This window comes from Podarcis melisellensis (assembly GCF_964234715.1).
Source record: "Podarcis melisellensis genome assembly, chromosome: 12".
In the NCBI taxonomy this organism is placed as follows: domain Eukaryota; kingdom Metazoa; phylum Chordata; class Lepidosauria; order Squamata; family Lacertidae; genus Podarcis; species Podarcis melisellensis.
Window position 1 is genome coordinate 4,852,921 of NC_138544.1, and position 20,558 is coordinate 4,873,478.

At 42.7% G+C, this 20,558-nt stretch overlaps 1 protein-coding gene across 2 annotated transcripts in view; it reads right to left on the bottom strand.

The window, feature by feature from the left end:
- Positions 1–20,558, bottom strand: part of POU6F2 (POU class 6 homeobox 2) — a 305,380-nt gene that overhangs the window by 18,229 nt on the left and 266,593 nt on the right. For both annotated transcript variants that reach the window (XM_081931098.1, XM_081931099.1), the window contains exon 6: positions 13,108–13,254. In XM_081931098.1, the coding sequence (XP_081787224.1) occupies positions 13,108–13,254 (147 nt within the window). The remainder of the gene's footprint in view (positions 1–13,107; positions 13,255–20,558) is intronic.

Here is a 20,558-nt window from a genome sequence, read left to right on the forward strand (position 1 = left end):
ATACAGAGGGTGCAATGGGAGCTTGATGCATTCTTTAAAAATAACTCATGCTCTTCCATTCTTTTTCTGCTGCTCCCTTCAGATGATCATCAGGCGGAGAAGAAAAAAACAAAAACAGGCACCATTTCTGTGAAGATTCAGGCTCAGTTTGGATGTGTGTGAGATAACAGGGATAGCAAAACTATTGAAAATGGTAATCTTCTATCTCCCTTTATGTCACCTTGACTGCATATTTACCCAAATTATAAAAAAGCCGAGGAACAAAGTGCACTTTTGCATGGCAGGCAGCATAATGAGTGTGATCCAGTGGAAGTGAAGCACTATTTCTATTTATATCAGTGGGAGAGAGTTAAATAAGTGCTTAACACCCTTATGGTCCTGAGAACCAAAGAAATTTGACATATATTTGCAAAGACTAAAAAGAGAGGTTCCGGGGGTAAATTGTGGCTGAGATTACGAAAGGCATAAAGCTTATTAATGAAAAGCTAATTGGGGTTGCCAGGTAATTCCATGTGAACCCCTCACATTGCTCTTAAGGATTCTGTATGAAGGTGTATCGTTTCACGGAAAAGCCAACTATTTTTCTCAGACTTCAACCCTGTAATGTGTCAACTGACACTTAACACCATAAAATAAAAATGAAATAACCTTAAGGATAACATTTTCTTCTGGTGTTTAATGAGATCCACTCTATTAACTTCAAAGAACCTGACAATGTTTGCTTCCCCTTTAGTTGATCAATTTTTAATTCCTTGGTATTTGGGGTGCCATGACCCTGGCTAAGTCTCCATTTGTCTATATAGAAAAATAACTTTTGAAGTTTTGTGTGTGTGTTAGAAATCCTTTCCTGCCCTCTTCTCTGAAGGGAAATATATCCCAGGAGGAAAATTGGAAGTCTGCCAAGCACAACACTAGCCTGGCTGCAGAAAACACCCTGCGCCCAGCGCAACGTTGGACAGGCTTGATTATGTCCTCAGTTCTCATATAGACATCATGGGAATGATTCCTGAACCTGAAAACTGTGCCCTGTGAATTGGCGAGCGGGGCAAAAGAGGAAACATTGAAGTGACAGCAAGGAAGAAAAGTTTAATATGGTGCTATAATGGGAACTAACCAATCAATAAGACTAATTCCCTCTGCCAAGAGGCTGTGCTCTCCCAGTACAAACCCTCAGTGCCACAATATGTGAATTCACTTTTACAGTTTCCCTATCACTTTGAGTCTATCTGTCTGTCCATCCATCCATCCTCCTGAATAAGTCATGTCATGGCTTAATAAATATATCCTTGGGAGAGAGGCCCAGGCCTCTACAGACTACGACTAACAAGTTAAAATTAAACTCCTTTCCCAGTTGGGCTGCAATGACCTATTTATACATTTTTCCTTGCCTTTTTCATCTATCTATATTTTTTATCTTTACATTTTCCCTGGTAACTGGCCTCTCTCATCTCTCTCTAAACTGTCTCCCTGATGTCCTGATCACTCTCTGATCTATTTCTCTTTTCTTATCTCCTGGGTGGATGCTAATATGACACATCCAACCTCTAAAACAAACCATTTATTTTGAGAGCTGGCAATGTCAGAGTATTTGATGCATCAAACATTAAAATGAATGTTTATTTGGATATTGTGCCTGGATATGAAATTACTTTTTTGAGAGATCTGTTTTTAAAATGGAGAGGCATTCTGTCCTCTTTCCCAAATCTGCTGCACAAAACATACAGATGAAAGGAACTGGGAGCATATGAGCTTTTTGTGGAATGGTGAAAAAAGAGAGGAGCTACAGGGTGAGCATGTATTTTGATAATATTTGCTCCAATCTACAATGGGCTGCATGTATGAAAAGCAAGCTTTGACATGTGTTTGCCTGTTGGGAATCACATCGGCAAATGGCTACCATATGCATGATCATTTGGCAGATCCATGTCTTCAGATGAGGCCCTGCTCCAATCACATTACTAGAAGAGTGGGAGGGATGGGGTACTGAGGTCCATTTGTTTAAATATATATATATATTTAAAAATGAAACAAATTAGCTGCATTTGTTTTATTCATTTTAGTTATAAAATATGAGTTGCTTTTAAAAAAATGAATTTTAGAATGAAAAATACAATAGTGATTCCTTGTTGGGGGTTGATTAATTTTCCATTAGTTTCTGTCGGGATGCATTTGTCCTGTATTTCAGAAATGTGGCAGATCTGATCCTAAGGAGAATGCCTGGGCTTTTCAGGCAGAAAGGGATGTAAATCCAGAAGTTACAAGTAGAAGAAATGCAGCTGGATCTCCCAATGGAATCATCTGAAAGGTTATCTCAGCTGTGCATCTTTTAAAAATTCTTATAAAATGGGAACCAATCCATATGGATTTTTGGAAGTCTGATGCCCTGGGGGAGCTTGATAGCCCCAAAATGTTACAACATTCAGATGAAAAGCACCAAAGTCTGAAATTAAAAGCCAAATTAAATGATAGGGAATTGTGAAATTCTGAATTGTTGGTGAAAACAAATAAGAAAAGGAAACAAATAATGAAAGAGATTAAAATTTGGAAACAGATTAAAAGGAAAAATTAAAGAAGTAACTAAATGGACCCACTGCCAGCACAACCATGCCATGCAGTGCATGTTGGAGAGACATGTGCATAGGAATGGTGGCATCTCCCAAATCTGTCATGGTTACTCCTGCAGCGCATCTCCCACAGGCTTTCTCCTCTATCAGAGCACCAGTAATGGAAGTGAGGCCTGGGGAGTTGGGTGGGCTGCAGAAGAAAAGATAATCGCTGATGTGAGCACAAAATGCTGATGCTTGAAGGTATGGATCTGCCAACATTATCTGTATTTAGATATGTGATTAAAGCTGATAAGTCAACAGAATATTTTTGTAAAAACACAATCATGTACTGTATAAGTCCAAGTGAGTTTAATGGGCCCTACTCCCAAGTAAAAAAAAGAAAAAAAGGGACGCGAGTGGCGCTGTGGGTTAAACCACAGAGCCTAGGACTTGCTGATCAGAAGGTCGGCGGTTCGAATCCCCACGACGGGGTGAGCTCCCGTTGCTCAGTCCCTGCTCCTGCCAACCTAGCGGTTCGAAAGCAATGTGCAAGTAGATAAATAGGTACCGCTCCGGCGGGAAGGTAAACAGCGTTTCCGTGCGCTGCTCTGGTTCTCCAGAAGCAGCTTAGTCATGCTGGCCACATGACCTGGAAGCTGTACGCCGGCCCCCCCGGCCAGTAAAGAGAGATGAGCGCCGTAACCCCAGAGTCGGCCACGACTGGACCTAATGGTCAGGGGTCCCTTTACCTTTACTTTACTACCAAGTAAGTGTATATATTGTCGGTGGTGGAGCTTCATGCTCCGGCACTGGCGGCGGAGACCAGGCAGGGGCGTGGCTGGTGCGCGTCCCAGGGGTGTGGTGCGTCTCCCGCAGGGGCATGGCACATGCCCTGGGGCTGTGGCGCGCTGCCTACGAGTGCGTGACGCCCTGCACGGGCATGGGTGCAGCCACGATGGCAACCCACCAGGATAACGCTGCCGGGGGCAGTGCTCTCCCCCCGTCCCCTTTTCCTCCACCAGTATATACTGTATAAGATTGTAGCCTTTATCAATTTTGACTATGCTATTAGAATTTGTTTATTTTTTAAAAAGTGGGCAGGAGGCTGCTCAGCCATGGATTTTGCTCTGGTTCTTGGTCAGGTCTTTCAAATGCTAAAGACTTCTGATCCAATGGAGTTTTCCCTTTTACCATTTGTGAATGTAGCATTTTCCTTTATGGGATCTCCTTTGCAATCAATACAACTTTGCACCATGAGTGTCTTTCACCATTGGCTGTTTGGCTATGAGAAGACTGGACACCACAAGCCTTCAAGCACCTAAGCACTAAGGTAAATTGTATTAATACTCCCACCTGTGGAACTTAAGAGGTGGCAGGAATGGTGAACGTTATTATGTGAGGCCAGAGCAGAAACAGCCTCAGGCAGACAGGGTCATCCTAAGGCAGTGAGGGTAAAGTGGGACTGAACAGCCTTAGAGGCGTTTTTGTGAGGTACTCTGCCTCAGGCAAGTATATTGATTTTAAAACTCACTTAAGGGTAGCAACAACTTGGCCATGGTTATGCCCTTTAAGCATATGTAGCATACATTTATTGGCCACACGCAACGTGATCCAGGTGATAGCAATAATTTAGCTTATTCCTAACCACATGGCAAGAGAGAGGCTATACCACAAAGTTTCACATTGCACTATATTTTTGCTTGTCTTGCCTCAGTGACCAAATTATTATTTTTTGAAGAATTGCACTGGATATCCTCATTCTGTTCCAGATACATGGAAGAAAACAGGATTTTTTACAGGAATTTAAAATTCGCCTTTTAGGAACCACTAATTATGTTTATGAAACATTTAATTACTGAAAAGTGTTTATGAATGCAGCAGCAGCATTTTCCCCTCACAGGACTCAAGGCAGCTTAGAGATAAAAACAAGAACTGCTAAAAACATAGAAAAAGCAATAATTGAAAAACAATTATGTGAGCACAACATAATTACGGATACCTACTCACTGCATTTTTATTTTAATGAAAAGTACCAAGTTGAAAAAGAAGGCCCCGGTGTTTTTGTTCTGAGACAATGGAACTGAAGGCAGAAGCCACTGACTGAACCAACACATGATTCTGCCTTTATAAACAAAAACAAAAAAAAAACCCTCTGGCATAAAATTGTTATCCCTGATGACAATGACAGCCCTAATTGCACCCATTGTGCTTGATTTGTTCGTCCCCGTTGCCCATAACTGGAATGCAGACGGGTGGGAGAGCATTACTACCACTTACCTTGAAGTACCTGGTTCTAGTGAAAATGTGCACCTACACCACTCCTTGCCAAAGCTCTAAGCAGACTCACCACCTTTAGACTCCAATAGTAAATTCATAAAGGCTGCAGTCCTATGCATTGAATCCAGTGGGTTTCTTTTTGAATGAGCACTTTTTGGGCTAGGTGCAAAGATGACTTTGCTTGGCGTTGTGTAGTTAGGTAAAGGTAAAGGGACCCCTGACCATTAGATCCAGTCGCAGACAACTCTGGGGTTGCAGCACTCATCTCGCTTTACTGGCTGAGGGAGCCGGCGTTTGTCCGCAGACAGCTTCTGGGTCATGTGGCCAGCATGACTAAGCCGCGTCTGGCAAACCAGAGCAGTGCACAGAAACGCCGTTTACTTTCCCGCCGGAGCGCTACCTATTTATCTACTTGCACTGCGTGCTTTCGAACTGCTAGGTTGGCAGGAGTAGGGACAGAGAAATGGGAGCTCACCCCGTCATGGGGATTCGAACCACTGGCCTTCTGATAAGCAAGCCCTAGGTTCAGTGGTTTAGACCACAGCACCACCCATGTCCCATGTAGTTGGGTAGCCATGCCCAATTACAAAATAAGAATGTTTCCTATCAGTTAAGCAGGGAACCTACATAGATGTTGTTTCTTTTTAAAACAGGGAAATTACAATTGGGAAAGGATCAGGCCTTTTGCTTTTTCCGTGTTTCGATGCACAAAGCAAGCAAAAGCTGTTTCTAGCTCTGGTGAAAGTGATTTTAAAGCTAATACTAACACTTACGATCTGCAGGTAACAGCATTGGGCTGGGGGTAGAGTATTATTTATAAGAGTTGAAAATAACTTCAGAGGAGCATCATTTTCCATGTTGTGCAGACATGTTTCTTTTGTCCCACTATTGCCACGGATCAAAGAGGTTGTTAAAACACAAGAACCTGTGAATGTTGCATAGCAAATGAATAAATTACGTATATGAATGTATGCACAATGCAGTGTCCCTCTTTTTACACCAGTTTCATCTCTTGGAGGGGGGGGGGAGGATCACCTTGCCTGAAACTCCAGAGTGTATTGCCGTGCCTGCGTCCTCGTTATTCAATGAAAGTATTTCTGATGCTACAAGAAAATAAAAGCAATTGTGGGGAAACAGGACACAGGCACATTAAAAATGGTAGCCCAGAGTCTCTTCAAAAGAGAGATGCTTTGGTACTTTACAAATCCATCCATAAAGAGAGTCAGATCCTATTTTGTAATGCTTTCCACTCTTTTTTATTGCACATGACATATTATATTGTACCATGCAGTGCATGGTGACAAAAATTCCCCATCTTATTTAATTGTGATCCCTTCACTGGGTTTGAAAGGGGCTGCTTTATTTCCTTTGCTTCAAAATTTACTAGCTTTTTAGCTGATGAAGTATTTTATTTTATTAGTTGGGAGTTAATGCTTTACCAAAAAGCAGCAGCGGGTTGGGGGAGACATATATATATTATATATATAAAAGGAACGAAAAGGCCCTTGGCTGTGTTAGGAAGGCCTGGGACAGAATAATACCCTTTAATAATGAGGGATAGAGCTACGGCTTTTGCTGATGGCTGTGACCGGCTCTGTGACCTGATTATGTCGCAGAGTGTCAGCAGCTGAGACACTACAAAAGCAAGTGCATCCCATCAAATCTATCTCCATTGTAATCACTCTTGCTGCTGAGAGGCTTGTTAGGAGCAGAGAACCATCAGGCCTTATTAGCACCATTTACCATCAAGATGCTCAAGGAGCCAATGGATGCCCTCTCTTCAGAATAATGAGAAGCAAAGTACTCCCATTATCAAACTGGATCAACGACACCATCCTGCATGCTTAGCACGTGAGCTAATTGTGGATTAAAGCTCTCTGAAGGCAGTTAATGTTTGCTAATTAGTGGGAGCCTTGCATGAGGTGATTTTCTCAGGAAGATTTTCCTGTTGATGCATAAGTTCAGTGCAAATGAATTCTGTGACATAACACCCATGAGTCTTTTGCTGATTGCTTTTTCTTTTTTCTTTCAATTGCAGCAATATTCAAAACAATTAGTTTTTTTAAACTTGCACAATAACATAGTCATGCTAGCTGGTAAAATTATTGGTGTTTGTAGTTAATACACGTGTTACTTTAAACCACACGAGGGCACTGTCTAGCAAGCACTTGTTTGTAAGCCTCTTTGTCTAAGTTAACTCTACCCCTAAAAGCTGAGCCATTCCATTTTTTGTTCTCTTCAGACAATATGTCTGCTATATCTCTGCTATCACCAATCATCCTGTAAATCGTTCCTTCATGAATAAAGCCTTTGAACTCCAGAAACTGTAAGTGATTACTTCAGTCTAATTCACCTAAGCTGCAAGGTCTGCTAACAAAAATGAATATTGTCATTGTCTTAAGAATACTTGGTTAATTGTTAAAATGAGCCAATCTTAGAAACCAGCCTGCAGCCCCTGTGTAAAACACACATACTGTCATTGAAGTTAAGTGGATTACTGAAGTGTAAGGATGGGAGAGGATGAATTGCATTTATCAGTGAAAACAGCAAATCTGGTAATATTCTTTTAGGAAGGGACGCGGGTGGCGCTGTGGGTAAAAGCCTCAGCGCCTAGGGCTTGCCAATCAAAAGGTCGGCGGTTCGAATTCCCGCGGCGGGGTGCGCTCCCGTTGTTCGGTCCCAGCGCCTGCCAACCTAGCAGTTCGAAAGCACCCCCGGGTGCAAGTAGATAAATAGGGACCGCTTACTAGCGGGAAGGTAAACGGCGTTTCCGTGTGCGGCTCTGGCTCGCCAGAGTAGCAATGTCACGCTGGCCACGTGACTCGGAAGTGTCTCCGGACAGCGCTGGCCCCTGGCCTCTTGAGTGAGATGGGCGCACAACCCCAGAGTCTGGCAAGACTGGCCCGTACGGGCAGGGGTACCTTTACCTTTACCTTACAGCGCAGTTGTGCATTTAGGTGTCTTCCTTTAAAACTTATCATTTTGGATAACCACTGGTTACATATATACCATTTGCAAAATGATGAGACTTGGTGCCCTCCTGTTCATGGCTGTGCTGGCTGGGACTGATGGAGTTGTAGTCCAAATCTTATGGAGGGCACCAGGTTCTCAAAGATTGCTGTACACTAGCTGTTTTCTCTGGAATGGTCATCATTTGTTTCATACATTTTTTATGGAAAATCTAAAAACTGATGCTACCAAACTGTTGCATTTCAGTGCATTTCTGCCTCATTTTTTCAGACCTTACGTGTACTACTTTAAAAGAAAAAAAACTGCTTTAGTTGCAGCATCAACCTTTCCAGTGCAGTCTGGCAAAATTCTGCTGCCAGTTAGCAGGGACCCTTAATAAGCTGGTTTCTTCTTGCCCCTCTCTATCACAACAGTGTCTGTCTTTTCATTACATACTTTTTGTTCACTTGCTTAGAATTCCTCCATATTTAGAAAAAAGGCTGGGTTTGCACACCACTTTAAACTATGGTTTAAAATAAATTAACCACAATTTAATATGAATAAGCAGCATGCTGTTACACCCTGCTCAAAAGCACACTTTGCTCCTCCCTGACTTCTTCCTCCATCGTGACAGGAAGGCAAGAGAGGTTGCTTTCAAGTTATTTGTGAACCAGCAACACATAGCTTGCTTCCCCCAACCAAACCATGAACAGTAAGCTAAGAACTAACCTTGCCTTACCATTTATGGTTGGTTTGTGGGAAACAAACCTTGAGTGCTCGTTCACAACCTCTGGTTTATTGCGATAGCTCAGCCAATAGAGCATGAGACTCTTAATCTCAGGCTCATGGGGGTAAACGATTCCTGAATTGCAGGGAATTGGCCTAGATTACCCTGGTGGTCCTTTCCAACAGTTCTCTGTTTCTATGATTTACCCTGGCTAAGGACAGGCAGCAGTGCAGGGAGGAACACTGCTTTAATTGCTGTGTTGCTTTAATGGGATTGTTTCATTGCACATTTTAATTGTAATTTATTTTAAATTATTCTGTATTTAGACAATGTTGTGCAACTGGTTTTTATGTTTTTAGAGTCATCTGGGCATTAAGCAGTACCTAAACGAACAACAACAACAACAGCAGCAAAACACATGTGATTTTAGCAGTGTGCTACTCATTCACTTTAAGCCATGGTTTATTTAAAACCATGATTTAAAGGAGCCTTTTTCAGCCCACAACCCACGTTCTATTATGCACAGCCTTCTGGAGGCTGCCTGCCAGAGTGATCAGGGCCTGAGGCAAGAGGGGACAGAGCAATGTGACTCTCTCCTTTCCACAACATTCCAGCCATATAATAATAATAATAATAATAATAATAATAATAATAATAATAATAATTTACTTGTACCCTGCCCATCTGGCTGGGTTTCCCCAGCCACTCTGGGCGGCTTCCAACAAAGATGAAAGATACACTAAAATGTCACATATTAAAAACTTCCCTGAACAGGGCTGCCTTCAGATGTCTTCTGAATGTCAGGTAGATGTTTATCGCTTTGACATCTGATGGGAGGTCGTTCCACAGGGCGGGCGCCACTACCGAGAAGGCCCTCTGCCTGGTTCCCTGCTTCCTTGGTTCCCATGCAAATATCATAGGTTTCTACACACAAACACATGCACACACATTCCCTCCATCCATCAGGCACGTAGCATCATCACAGCTCAAGGATACCATCTAGCCATTCAAACCTGAGGAGGTTGCAGAGTAGGGCCAGTGAGGGATTTGGCCTGGAGAAGGGACACAGCCTGGGAAGAGTTTTGTGGGTTCGAGAGGCCCAGAGGTCTCCTCAGCGCCAGCCAGCGTGGTCAATGGTCAGTGGAAAATGGTAGTTATACTTCCCACTCCAGAGCTTTAAAAATGTGTTGGTATCATGTGAAATTTCTCCTGAAAACCTAACTTTTAGTGAAGGCATTTGCAAGTTGGCAGTGCTGGCTTGCCGCAGGTTTCTCTTTTTAGACTGTCTGTGGTTGCAGTTGAATTAATTACAGTTGTGATTTTAGCACAATGAACAGCAGTTTCATTTTTAATTAGATCTGGATATGCAAGCCCGGTATATGAGAAGTAGGGTAGAAATAACACAAATAAAATCAGAAATGGGCAACTTTTTAAAAAGCCTATGAACCATCGCCCCAACAAATCTCTCTTTCACAGATTTAAAATATAAAGACAAATGACGCAGAGTGCCATCCTAAATTTATTAAAAGAAGCCCTTCACATAGATTTTTAACTGTTGCGTGGCTTCTGGATTCTACTCTCTACTCTGTCGACTGTTGTAGTTTTGCAAAAGTGAAATTCCGCCTACCCCTGAAACCTGTGGGATGACCAGATTTGGTTTATAAAATAAATATTCAGTGCCACTGTAAGTCTCCTACATGATATTATTCAAACACAGAAATCTGTTCACCCAACAGTTTACCACCACATTCCAATTATTTGCCTTCCTGGAAGAGCCTGAAAGAAGTGTGAGGGGAAAAAAGCCCTTGACTGACAAACTGCCATGGTTTTATATTTCAGAGCCTTAAATTTACATCCTGCTGTCTAGTGCTTCCTGTGAGAGGAGAGTTTGCACTATTTCTGAAGCACAGATATAAACAAGCAACGTTTCGAGATGGAACTGATCTGACTATGAGTTATGGGCATTAAAACCAACTTTTCTTCCATTCCAATACTCTGCCCCTAACAGAAATCTTAATAGGCTTTTGAGAGCCTCCATTTAAAGCTGGCTGCATAAAATGATCCTTTGATGAAAAGGGATTGAAACAAGGGTTAAAGTAGACACTGAAAGGTTATTGTAGAGGGCACAATGGTCGTGCAATCCTCCTTTAATATGTGTGGTGTGCACCTGCGATAAGATGATTCATTAGATAAGGCCTCACTTTGACAAGCTCCATCGTTCAACCCTCGGGGTAGTGATGGAACAATTCTGTACCCACCCAGTAAATATAACAAGGTCAGCATTTTTTCCTTGTGGGACTTATATGATGAGGAGAGTGAGCTCCAGATGTATCTTTGCTTATGCTCTATGTTAATAATAAGTTTTCAAAAAGCAACCCCCAAAACATGATGCTTGAGGGTACTCCTTTTAATATTTAAACACACTAGACAGAATAAATAAATGCCACTTCTGTCTCAGATAAGTAAATTGGTGATATCAAATCACAGAGAAGAAGAATTTATTGCTTCTTCATTTTTGAATTATATGTCAATAACTGAGGAAGCACAAATACTATACAATCACTGGTTTCAATGACTGTCAATAATGATACTTGGTGCTTTTTTCTGGGGGGATGCAGGGGTATGCATTCCCCCTAAACATTTTGTGAATCTAAGTTTGGCCTCATTGAGGGGCAGTATTTCAGTATGAGTAGGAAAATGAGAGTACCCCTAAACATTTTTTAAGAAAAAAAAGCAATAATGATACTATAGTTGTGATTTAAAGTTATTAAACACAGTGCTGGGAATAAGCATTTACAAGAGTTGGAGGGGTTTTGGGGTGCCTGTGTAAGGTCCCCTCGCCATGGTTATTAGAATACTGGGAAATTATGCTTAATTAGTGGGCTTCAGCAATGGTGTGACTATTATATGAAGAGAAGTTGTTATGTACTGAAGTTCTCACCCTGGGCCAGCAGGGGGATACTGTAGATAGTTTTCACTCAGGTCCACATATGCAAATAAGGGATCGAAAGTGATGTTCAGTGATTGGATAATTACAGAAAATGGTTACTGTTGCGTTCTAGTGGAGCTCTATATAAGCAGGCTGGCTGAACCCTTCAGTTCAGTTCTGTTCTGGCCTGTGAATAAACAAGAGCTGTTTGAAGAATCGCTGTGTCGTCTGATATGTTCACCCACAACTTAACAGAAGTAATATCAAGAAGAATTATACAAATGAGGGGGTATGTCATTTACTTGCAATCAAGGCTGCTAAAAGACTCCTTGAGGAGCATCCATTAGCTTGCTTTCCACCTAAGCCCAAGGGGCACAGGTTAATTCTGGAAGAAAAGGAGACACAGAGTTCTGCGCAGTGGGTTGGAAAACTACACGTTGCTTCTGGAGGAAGTAAAAGAGTGCCTCATGTTAAAATGAATTGCCAGACCAGGGAGGCCTTCGGAAGCTCCTCTAGGTCAGGTGTAGATGCTCCATCATGTGTGGGTAGGATTATGGTGAACAATTAAAATAAATGTAGTAATATGGAGTTAAATACTAAAGGCTAGTCCATTGCTCTATTGAAGGGATTTTCTTTGCTACATAGGTAAAGGTAAAGGGACCCCTGACCATTAGGTCCAGTCGTGGCCAACTCTGGGGTTGCAGCGCTCATCTCGCTTTATTGGCCAAGGGAGCCGGCGTACAGCTTCCGGGTCATGTGGCCAGCATGACTAAGCCGCTTCTGGAGAACCAGAGCAGCACACGGAAACGCCGTCCACCTTCCCGCCGGAGCAGTGCCTATTTATCTACTTGCACTTTGACGTGCTTTTGAACTGCTAGGTTGGCAGGAGCAGGGACCGAGCAACGGGAGCTCACCCTGTCGCAGGGATTCGAACCGCCGACCTTCTGATTGGCAAGTCCTAGGCTCTGTGGTTTAACCCACAGCGCCACCCGCGTCCTTCTTTGGTACATACCTGGTCTTTATTATATGAAAGAAGCAGGACGTGCAATAAAATGAACTGCGGAGTGGTCCTGTTCAATGTTCTAGCCAGCAAACCATCCCTCCCTAGGATATTTTATTTCCTCTCCAGCTGATTTCTCATTTCCTCATCAACAGTCAGTATTGTGTGCCCACAGAGCATGCTCAGCCCATACCATGATGCTTTGACCCACTCGTTTGTCATAGCCCTCCTCTGAACATCTGATATCGCCTTTCTGTTTTCAGTGGCCCATTGTTGGCTGTTCTCATGTCCCACTCAACTCACTAGCTGAGCTTGCTATTAGACAGTGATTTCAATAAAGTTGTCTGATCTCATCACAAACTTAAAGGTATGTCACCTACATGTGATCAGGGTTAGGTAGCAGCTACTGTATTGTGCCCTCGTGTGGCCTGCAGCACACACACACACACACTGAATATATTGTGTGATGAGAGGCCTAAACACAAACATTTGTAGGTAATGTATGAAGCATTCAGTAGTCCTTGTATGAAGAGCTGCCACTTTAAAGAGGACTGGACTGAAGAATGATTTATTTAAGTCTACTCACCTACCAATATATGCGGTCATGCATAAGGAATTCATTTCTACCCCAAATCAATATGCCATATGAATTCACTGTTTCCTCCTGTCTTCCACTCACCTGTCCTTGTGCATTAGTGACTAGTTGACCTGTGACCCCCTGTAGACCGGAGAGTGCATTGCCAAAGGCCTGGGAGCTGGCTATGGAGCCCATGGCGGCGGCTGCCGCTGCTGCCGCTGCTTGGCTTGCTAGAGGATTATTAACCAGCTGGAAAAGAAGGAAGAAAAGAGCAATGCGTAAGGCCACTCATAGCAACTCAGCTGCTACATGCATGCTATATACTGCTAATGGATCTTAGGGTATCAGCATGATGGGAAAGTACCGTTGATCTGAAAATCTCAGAGTGTTTAGAGAGCCTGTTAGATTATGTGCGTTATCAGCCAGTTTGAACCCAAACTCTTTACAAGTCCTGCTAGGATCAGCTGAAATGATTCCACATGAAGTGAATCATCGTATAGAGGAACATGCCCAGAGAATCTTTTCCATCTGCAGGGACTTCTTCATGTGAGGATTGTTGTTGTTTAAATTTATATAGCCGCCCTTCATCCGAGGATCGCAGGACGGCTTACAGTTTAAAAACACAAAAATACTTAACATTATAACAAACAAAACAATACCCCCCAGCATGGTTTAAAAGGCCATAGGTTGTTTAACTGGCCAAATGCCTGGGACAAGAGGAATATTTTTGCCTGGCACCTAAAGAGATGTAATGAAGGTGCCAGGTGAGCTACTGCAGAAAAGGCCCATTCTCACATTGCCACCCTCTGAACTTTTCATGGAGGAGGCACATGAAGAAGGACCTCAGATGATTGCAGAGTCTGGGTCGGTTTATATGGGGAGAGGTGGTCCTTGAGTTACTGTGGTCATGAGCTGTTTAAGGCTTTATAGATCAAAAGCAGCGTTTTGAATTGGGCCGGGAAGCTAATTGACAGCCAGCGTAGTCAGGCCAAGATCGGTGTAATATGCTGAAACCATCTTGCCCCGAATTCTGCACCAGCTGAAATTTCCAAACCGTCTTCCCAGGCAGCCCTACATATATCGTATTGCAGTAATCCAGCCTAAGAAGTTAGGCTATCTCTGCCCAGATAGGAGTACAGCTGGGCCACCAGCCGAAGCTGATGGTAGGCACTCCATGCCACTGACACCACCTGAGCCTCAAGCAATGGATCCAGAATGGACCCAGAACGACCCCTAAGCAGTATACCCGCTCCTTCTGAGGAAGCGCAGCCCAGGGGTCTCCAAGCTTTCCTTGCCTCGGGCCGGTGTCTCAAGTGACGATCGTGCCACGGGCCAGAGGGTAGGGGAGCATGCCCCATAAGCACACACTATTTTTGGTGCACTTCCGGGACGGAGGAGCACCGGATATAGCTTGTGTGCATGCACACAGGCCTCCTCCAACCCGGATGTGCACCGAAAATAGGGTCATGAGGAAACATGTCCCCGCGCTGCGCCAGTAAGAGTGGGTGGCGGCAGGCGGTGGGTCGGATAAATGAGTCCCTCTGGCCTTATCCGGCCCCCAGGCCGTAGGTTGGTGACCCCTGGCGTAGCCCCATCAAGAGCAGGCAACCTCCCATCCATTTGTATAACCACCCACTAACAGTGCCTCAGTTTTATCTGGATTGAGCTTCAGTTTGTTGGCTCTCACCCAGTCCATTACTAAGGCAAGATAATGGTCCAGCTCTTCCACTGCCTCACCTGAAGATGTAAAGAAGTAGGGCTGTGTGTTATCAGCATATTGCTGACAATGTACCCCAAAACTCTGGATGACCCCACTTAGCGGTTTCATGTAGATGTTAAATAGCATGGGGATGAAATTGAGCCCTCAGGAACTCCAAATCGAAAGCTCCACGTGGCTGAAAAGCACTCCCCTCTGGGAGAGACCATCCAAGCAGTGGCGTAGTGTGGGGGGTACAGGGGGGGCGGCGGCACTGGGCGCAACATCTGGGGGGTAGGATTAGGGGGCGCAAATCCACGGGTTAGGGGGCGCAAATTACTTGCCTTGCCCCGGGTGCTGACAACCCACACTACGCCACTGCATCCAAGTAAGCACAGGAACCACTGCGAAGCAGTGCCCCCCACCCTCAACTCAGACAGCTGCTTAATTCTTACTAAATTTTAGTAAGTTAGTATTATTATTTTATTAATTGCCTTCTAAACAACCATCTCAAGGCGACTTACACAGAAAATAGTTAAACACAGTTTAAAATAAGAAACAAATAAGACTAAAACCCTGAACAATATTCTGTTTTCTTAAAAGTACTGTGCACAGTTGTTTGACACAGGACATTTGCGGCTTCCTAGGATTATAATAACCAATTCACATGTTATTTAATACTCTTTCCTACTAAAGAGAGGAAACCTGTTTTTGCATATAAATTTAGTAGCTTAACATCATAGAAATATGTAGACCATAATATCAAAAGGTTTGGTTTTTCCAGTGACTTTAAAAATAGCTGGTTTTCACAGATATCTGCTCATTATATACATTTGTTGTGGCTGAGATATTTGCTGTCTAAATCTACTTAAAATCAAATCTACTGCTCTCAGGAATAAGTTCTGATAGGGATATTGCTGATGCAACCTGACTTGATTCAATATGAATTGACACAACCTGAGGTGATGAGAACAGCATATCCTTCAACATACATCCTGGTTCCACTCATTATGTGGCAAAGATTATGGGTGGTCTCCAGCCATTTTTAGTGTGATCAAATTAGAAACCTAACCAAAACGCTGCCATCCCAATGCAGCCCTGAAACAAGTGATTTCCAGCTGTAAATGTATTTAAGCAGCATTATTTTTAAAAGAGTGTTCTTTTGTGATGATGTTGTTGCATATCCACATATGCTGATAACGTATGATTAGGATAAAAATGTGATAGAAGAAAGTTAAGGAATGCTTTTGGGACCCGGTCCAGACTCACATTATCTGGGGAAAGGGGTGCATATTTGCTGGTCAAATATGTAAGTTGATAAATTACGAAGAAAATAATAATTTATTTCCACTCAGTCTGCTAACATGGGCAATGCACAGAAGAGAGCCATAGCTAATTTCCTGTTGAGAACAGGAATATATGTAAAAATCTTGATCCAAGGAAGACAATCATATTTTCTTATCTGTTTGAGATTCCCTAATTGTGTGTCTTATTTTGTATGTTAATTGATTGTTTGATTGTGATTGGATCAACAAATTCATTGATTGACATACATTTTGAAATGTATTATATCTAAGGCATTTTATGCGTATACCTAAAAAGGCAAAGTGTCATTGCAGGCCATCGGTGGTGTTTGGGTGCCACCAGATGAATCAGGGCACAGGGTTAATGGCAAGAAGATCTTTGTTGGGCTGGGTCCTTCATTTTGCAGCTTTTCAGACCTTCATACTAGTCATCTATCAGAGCACTGTACAGTAACAAACACAATTTCCTGAGTCATACTATATGATGGCCAGGCAGCGATGCTAACCATACAAGAGTGTATCTAACTAACATGCTGGATCAGAATTATGTTGGGGGCCGACACACAAAATAAGCACAATACCTATGATGTAGCGCTGGCACACGTGTGTGTCTGCAACTTCCAGATGGTGCTTTGGTGATGCACTAACTCAGGCGAAACAAAATGTACAAAAATTCCAATTCTGATTTTATTGGAATATTGTGCAAACATTCACTCTCTTCCTTTGTCACCACTGCTCCTACAGCTGTTGCTTTGGCACCCTCAGTCGTTCCCAGGGGTGCCAACTTGAATAAAATATTATGGGGGCCCAGATAAACCCTGCATACTTGATCACATGATGTAGTGCACACAGATCATTTCAATGGGAATGCCTATCAACTTTCATAGAATCATAGAATCATAGAGTTGGAAGAGACCCCAAGGGCCATCGAGTCCAACCCCCTGCCAAGCAGGAAACACCATCAGAGCACTCCTGACATATGGTTGTCAAGCCTCTGCTTAAAGACCTCCAAAGAAGGAGACTCCACCACACTCCTTGGCAGCAAATTCCACTGTCGAACAGCTCTTACTGTCAGGAAGTTCTTCCTAATGTTTAGGTGGAATCTTCTTTCTTGTAGTTTGGATCCATTGCTCCGTGTCCGCTTCTCTGGAGCAGCAGAAAACAACCTTTCTCCCTCCTCTATGTGACATCCTATTATATATTTGAACTTTGTGGGGGCCTTACCCCCTCCAATCTTTTATTGCGGGGGCCTAACCCCCAGGGCCCCAGGAGTTGTCTCCTATGGCTGTCCCTGTTTCCTCCCTGGATCTGCTGGATCCTACAAAGATCCCACAAGATGTATACGATCAAGGATTACACCAATGAGGATGTCACTGTAGGAAAATGAAGGCAACTGAAAATGAAGATGAGGTCAATGTGAATGAAGAAATTAATATTTCTGAATTGAAAAACTGCCAAAATGGTGAGCTGTTTAGGGTTCTGTGGAAAACTGAGTAGTTTTGACTCAGCTTCAGGTGAAATGAGAACGAAGTTAGAATCCAAATAAACAAATACAGTATGTATAGAATTCAACAAAAAACACCCTATTTGTTTTTGTGCTAATTAGAACGATATTGTTACAGGCTGCAATTTTTGCTCAGCTCTAGAGGCTGAATGTCAACAGAGGCCGTGGGCTTCCCACATATGAATGATTCTGCTATACAGTAACTGGAGCTGTATATAAAGGGAATGCCCAAGGATTGATGTGGAAATTGTTTCCACAGAGAACCCTCCCTCCTCTGCAGACTTTCATGAGATTCAGTGCCAGCAAGACACCTACTGCCAAAATGAGCTCTAAGTCCCGCTACAGATGCTGCTCTGTCAGGGGTCTATTAGAGAGGCTACATAGAGCTTACAGTTACTGGCTAGGGTTGGGACCAGTTCAATTTCAGGCCTTAACAACAAGGTAATTTCAGGTGGAGTTTTGTTAAAGCTATTTTAAGAAGCTCAGGAAACGGCACACCGGGTGTTCTGAATTCTTAGTGTTCTCGAATCCTTAATGTATTTTGTGCAACTTCTATCTGTCACCCATTCATGCTCCAAAGCTGAATTTATTTAATTTTTTTATTGTATTTTACTCTTGTCAGCTCTGTTCAGTCAAAGCCACAATTTGGAAATATTTTGATGAGGACGGTTGCAGCATGAACAGAGCACCCCTGAGAGCGTGAGTGTCAGATCAGGGTCAGTGTGGGAAAAGTGCTGGTTCCTTGCTCCCTGGGCCATCATTACCGTTAATATGAGGAGGGAACTGAAGGTTTGTCAATCCAGCCAGAAAGCTGTAATGAGTAACTTGCTAGCTGCATCTTTTCAGACTGGAAGACAGGTGAGCCACAGGACACAATAGTATGCCACTTCCCCATGATTTCTGGATCACCTCAAGGTTTCTGGCTCAGCAACTAGCGAGGACATGACTGGCGGCTGATGGGAGTTAAGAGCCCAGCAATATCTAGAGAGCAACAGACTCTTCCTTGACCAGATACAGTTGCAAATATAACATTTTAAGTCCGTTTTAAGTGCATTATACAGATGGGACACTAGATGGTGATGGTGAGCTAATGGTAAATTCAATATATATATATTTAAAGCATTTTCACAGTGTTTTTTTTAATACATGCTAGATTCCACCCTAGGCTAAGTGGCTGTATTGAACCCAGTTTCTTCAGATAGGTGGAAATGGACTGATATGTTAGGCAGGTGGCATGTAAATTGGGCACAAGATCTGTGGCAGGTAGCTAGTCTGGTGGCACAAAAGGAGCATCTTGTAACTTCCTTCAATGAACAGTTGTGCAGAGGGAGGGCTGTAGGTTTGGGAATCTGTATTTTAGCAACTGGCTGTAGTGTTGCAGCTTCTTAGGTCAAGGGCCCCATGTTGGTGTGTGAGAGAAAATCTGAGCTGTAATTCCTGTAGTTCCCTCTAAACTGTGATCCTGGTGATGGAGGAAGCAGAGAACCAGGTGTGATTGGCAGGACTGTTCTTTGGAGACCCACAACACCTGATATCACAGCAGGATAAATACTCTTGGGATAAAGAAAGGAAGAATGATGACCCAATATAGGTACTGTACCACAGGTGGACTTGAGCAAAAGCCGCCAAAATTAAAAATGGCAAACTAGCTTTTCCACAGCAAATCTGGAAATCTGTAACAACCTGAAAATCTGTAGGTTTTTCATTAAATCTCACATTATTGCCTTACAGTTCACAAAATCTTGCTCTTCCACAAGGCATTGTTGATAGACAGCTGAATTTCTTCATGTAGCAACTCTTTCCTACTTTTATATCTTGACCAGAATCACACAAAATATTTATGGACCCTTTAGGCAATCTTTTGCACTTTATAAAACAAGGATATTTTTTGTGGTAAAAATAATAAAAGCTCTAAGTTTCTCTCAGGTCTGATTTTGATATCTTTCAAGTTGATGAAAACATGCAGTGATCACAATAAAATGTGGGGTTTTTTTAGTTAAAGGTTGGGTATATACAGATTAGGGCCCTTTGGCTTCATATGTACTATAGATATTAACATGGCAGAGCCATTTAAAATCCCAGTATCTGTAAGAGAGACTGATGTTTTACGAGTTTGTACTTGGTATTTATCTATACTCTGAGTATGTTTTGTTTTCCTTTCGGTGTACCTCAGAAATAACTCCATTGAAGGTAGAGAAGTTCCAAAGTCAGTGTTATGTACTGAAGTTCTCACCCTGGGCCAGCAGGGGGATACTGTAGATAGTTATGCAAATGAAGGATCAAAAGTGACGTTCAGTGATTGGATAGTTTTAGAAAGTTGCTACAGTAACATTGTACTGGAGCTCTATATAAGCAGGCTGACTGAGCCCTTCAGTTCAGTTCAGTTCTGGCCTCTGAATAAAGAAGAGCTGTTTGAAGAATTGCTGTGTCGTCTGATATGTTCACCCACAACTTAACAGTCACAACGGGAAGGGAATAACCCAATAAAATGCAAGGGACTTACTCCCCTTACTAAAGTATTTCTGATTAGCAGTGTAAGCGTATGGACTTCAGTGGACTTAAATCACTTGGATATGAGCATTTTCCTGTGTGAGGCACAGTGAGGGGAATCATTGCTACCTCCAGCACAATGATGTTTCTCTCAGGCTCACGGTCTATATCGACATGGCACTTGACCAGACCCTTTTTGCATTCCCTTTATGTTATGTTATGTTATGTTATGTTATGTTCTCACTCTGGGCCAGCAGGGGGATACTGTAGATAGTTATGCAAATGAAGGATTGAAAGTGACTTTCAGTGATTGGATAGTTTGTATGCAAATGAAGGATTGAAAGGGACGTTCAATGATTGGATAGTTTTAGAAAGTTGCAACAGTTACGTTGTTCTGGAGCTCTATATAAGCAGGCTGACTGAGCTCTTCAGTTCAGCTCTGTTCTGGCCTCTGATTAAACAAGAGGTGTTGAAGAATCGCAGTGTCGTCTGATATGATCGCCCACAACTTAACACTTTAGATCCTTTCTCACTTTGATTTGTGGTCACATATTCAGAC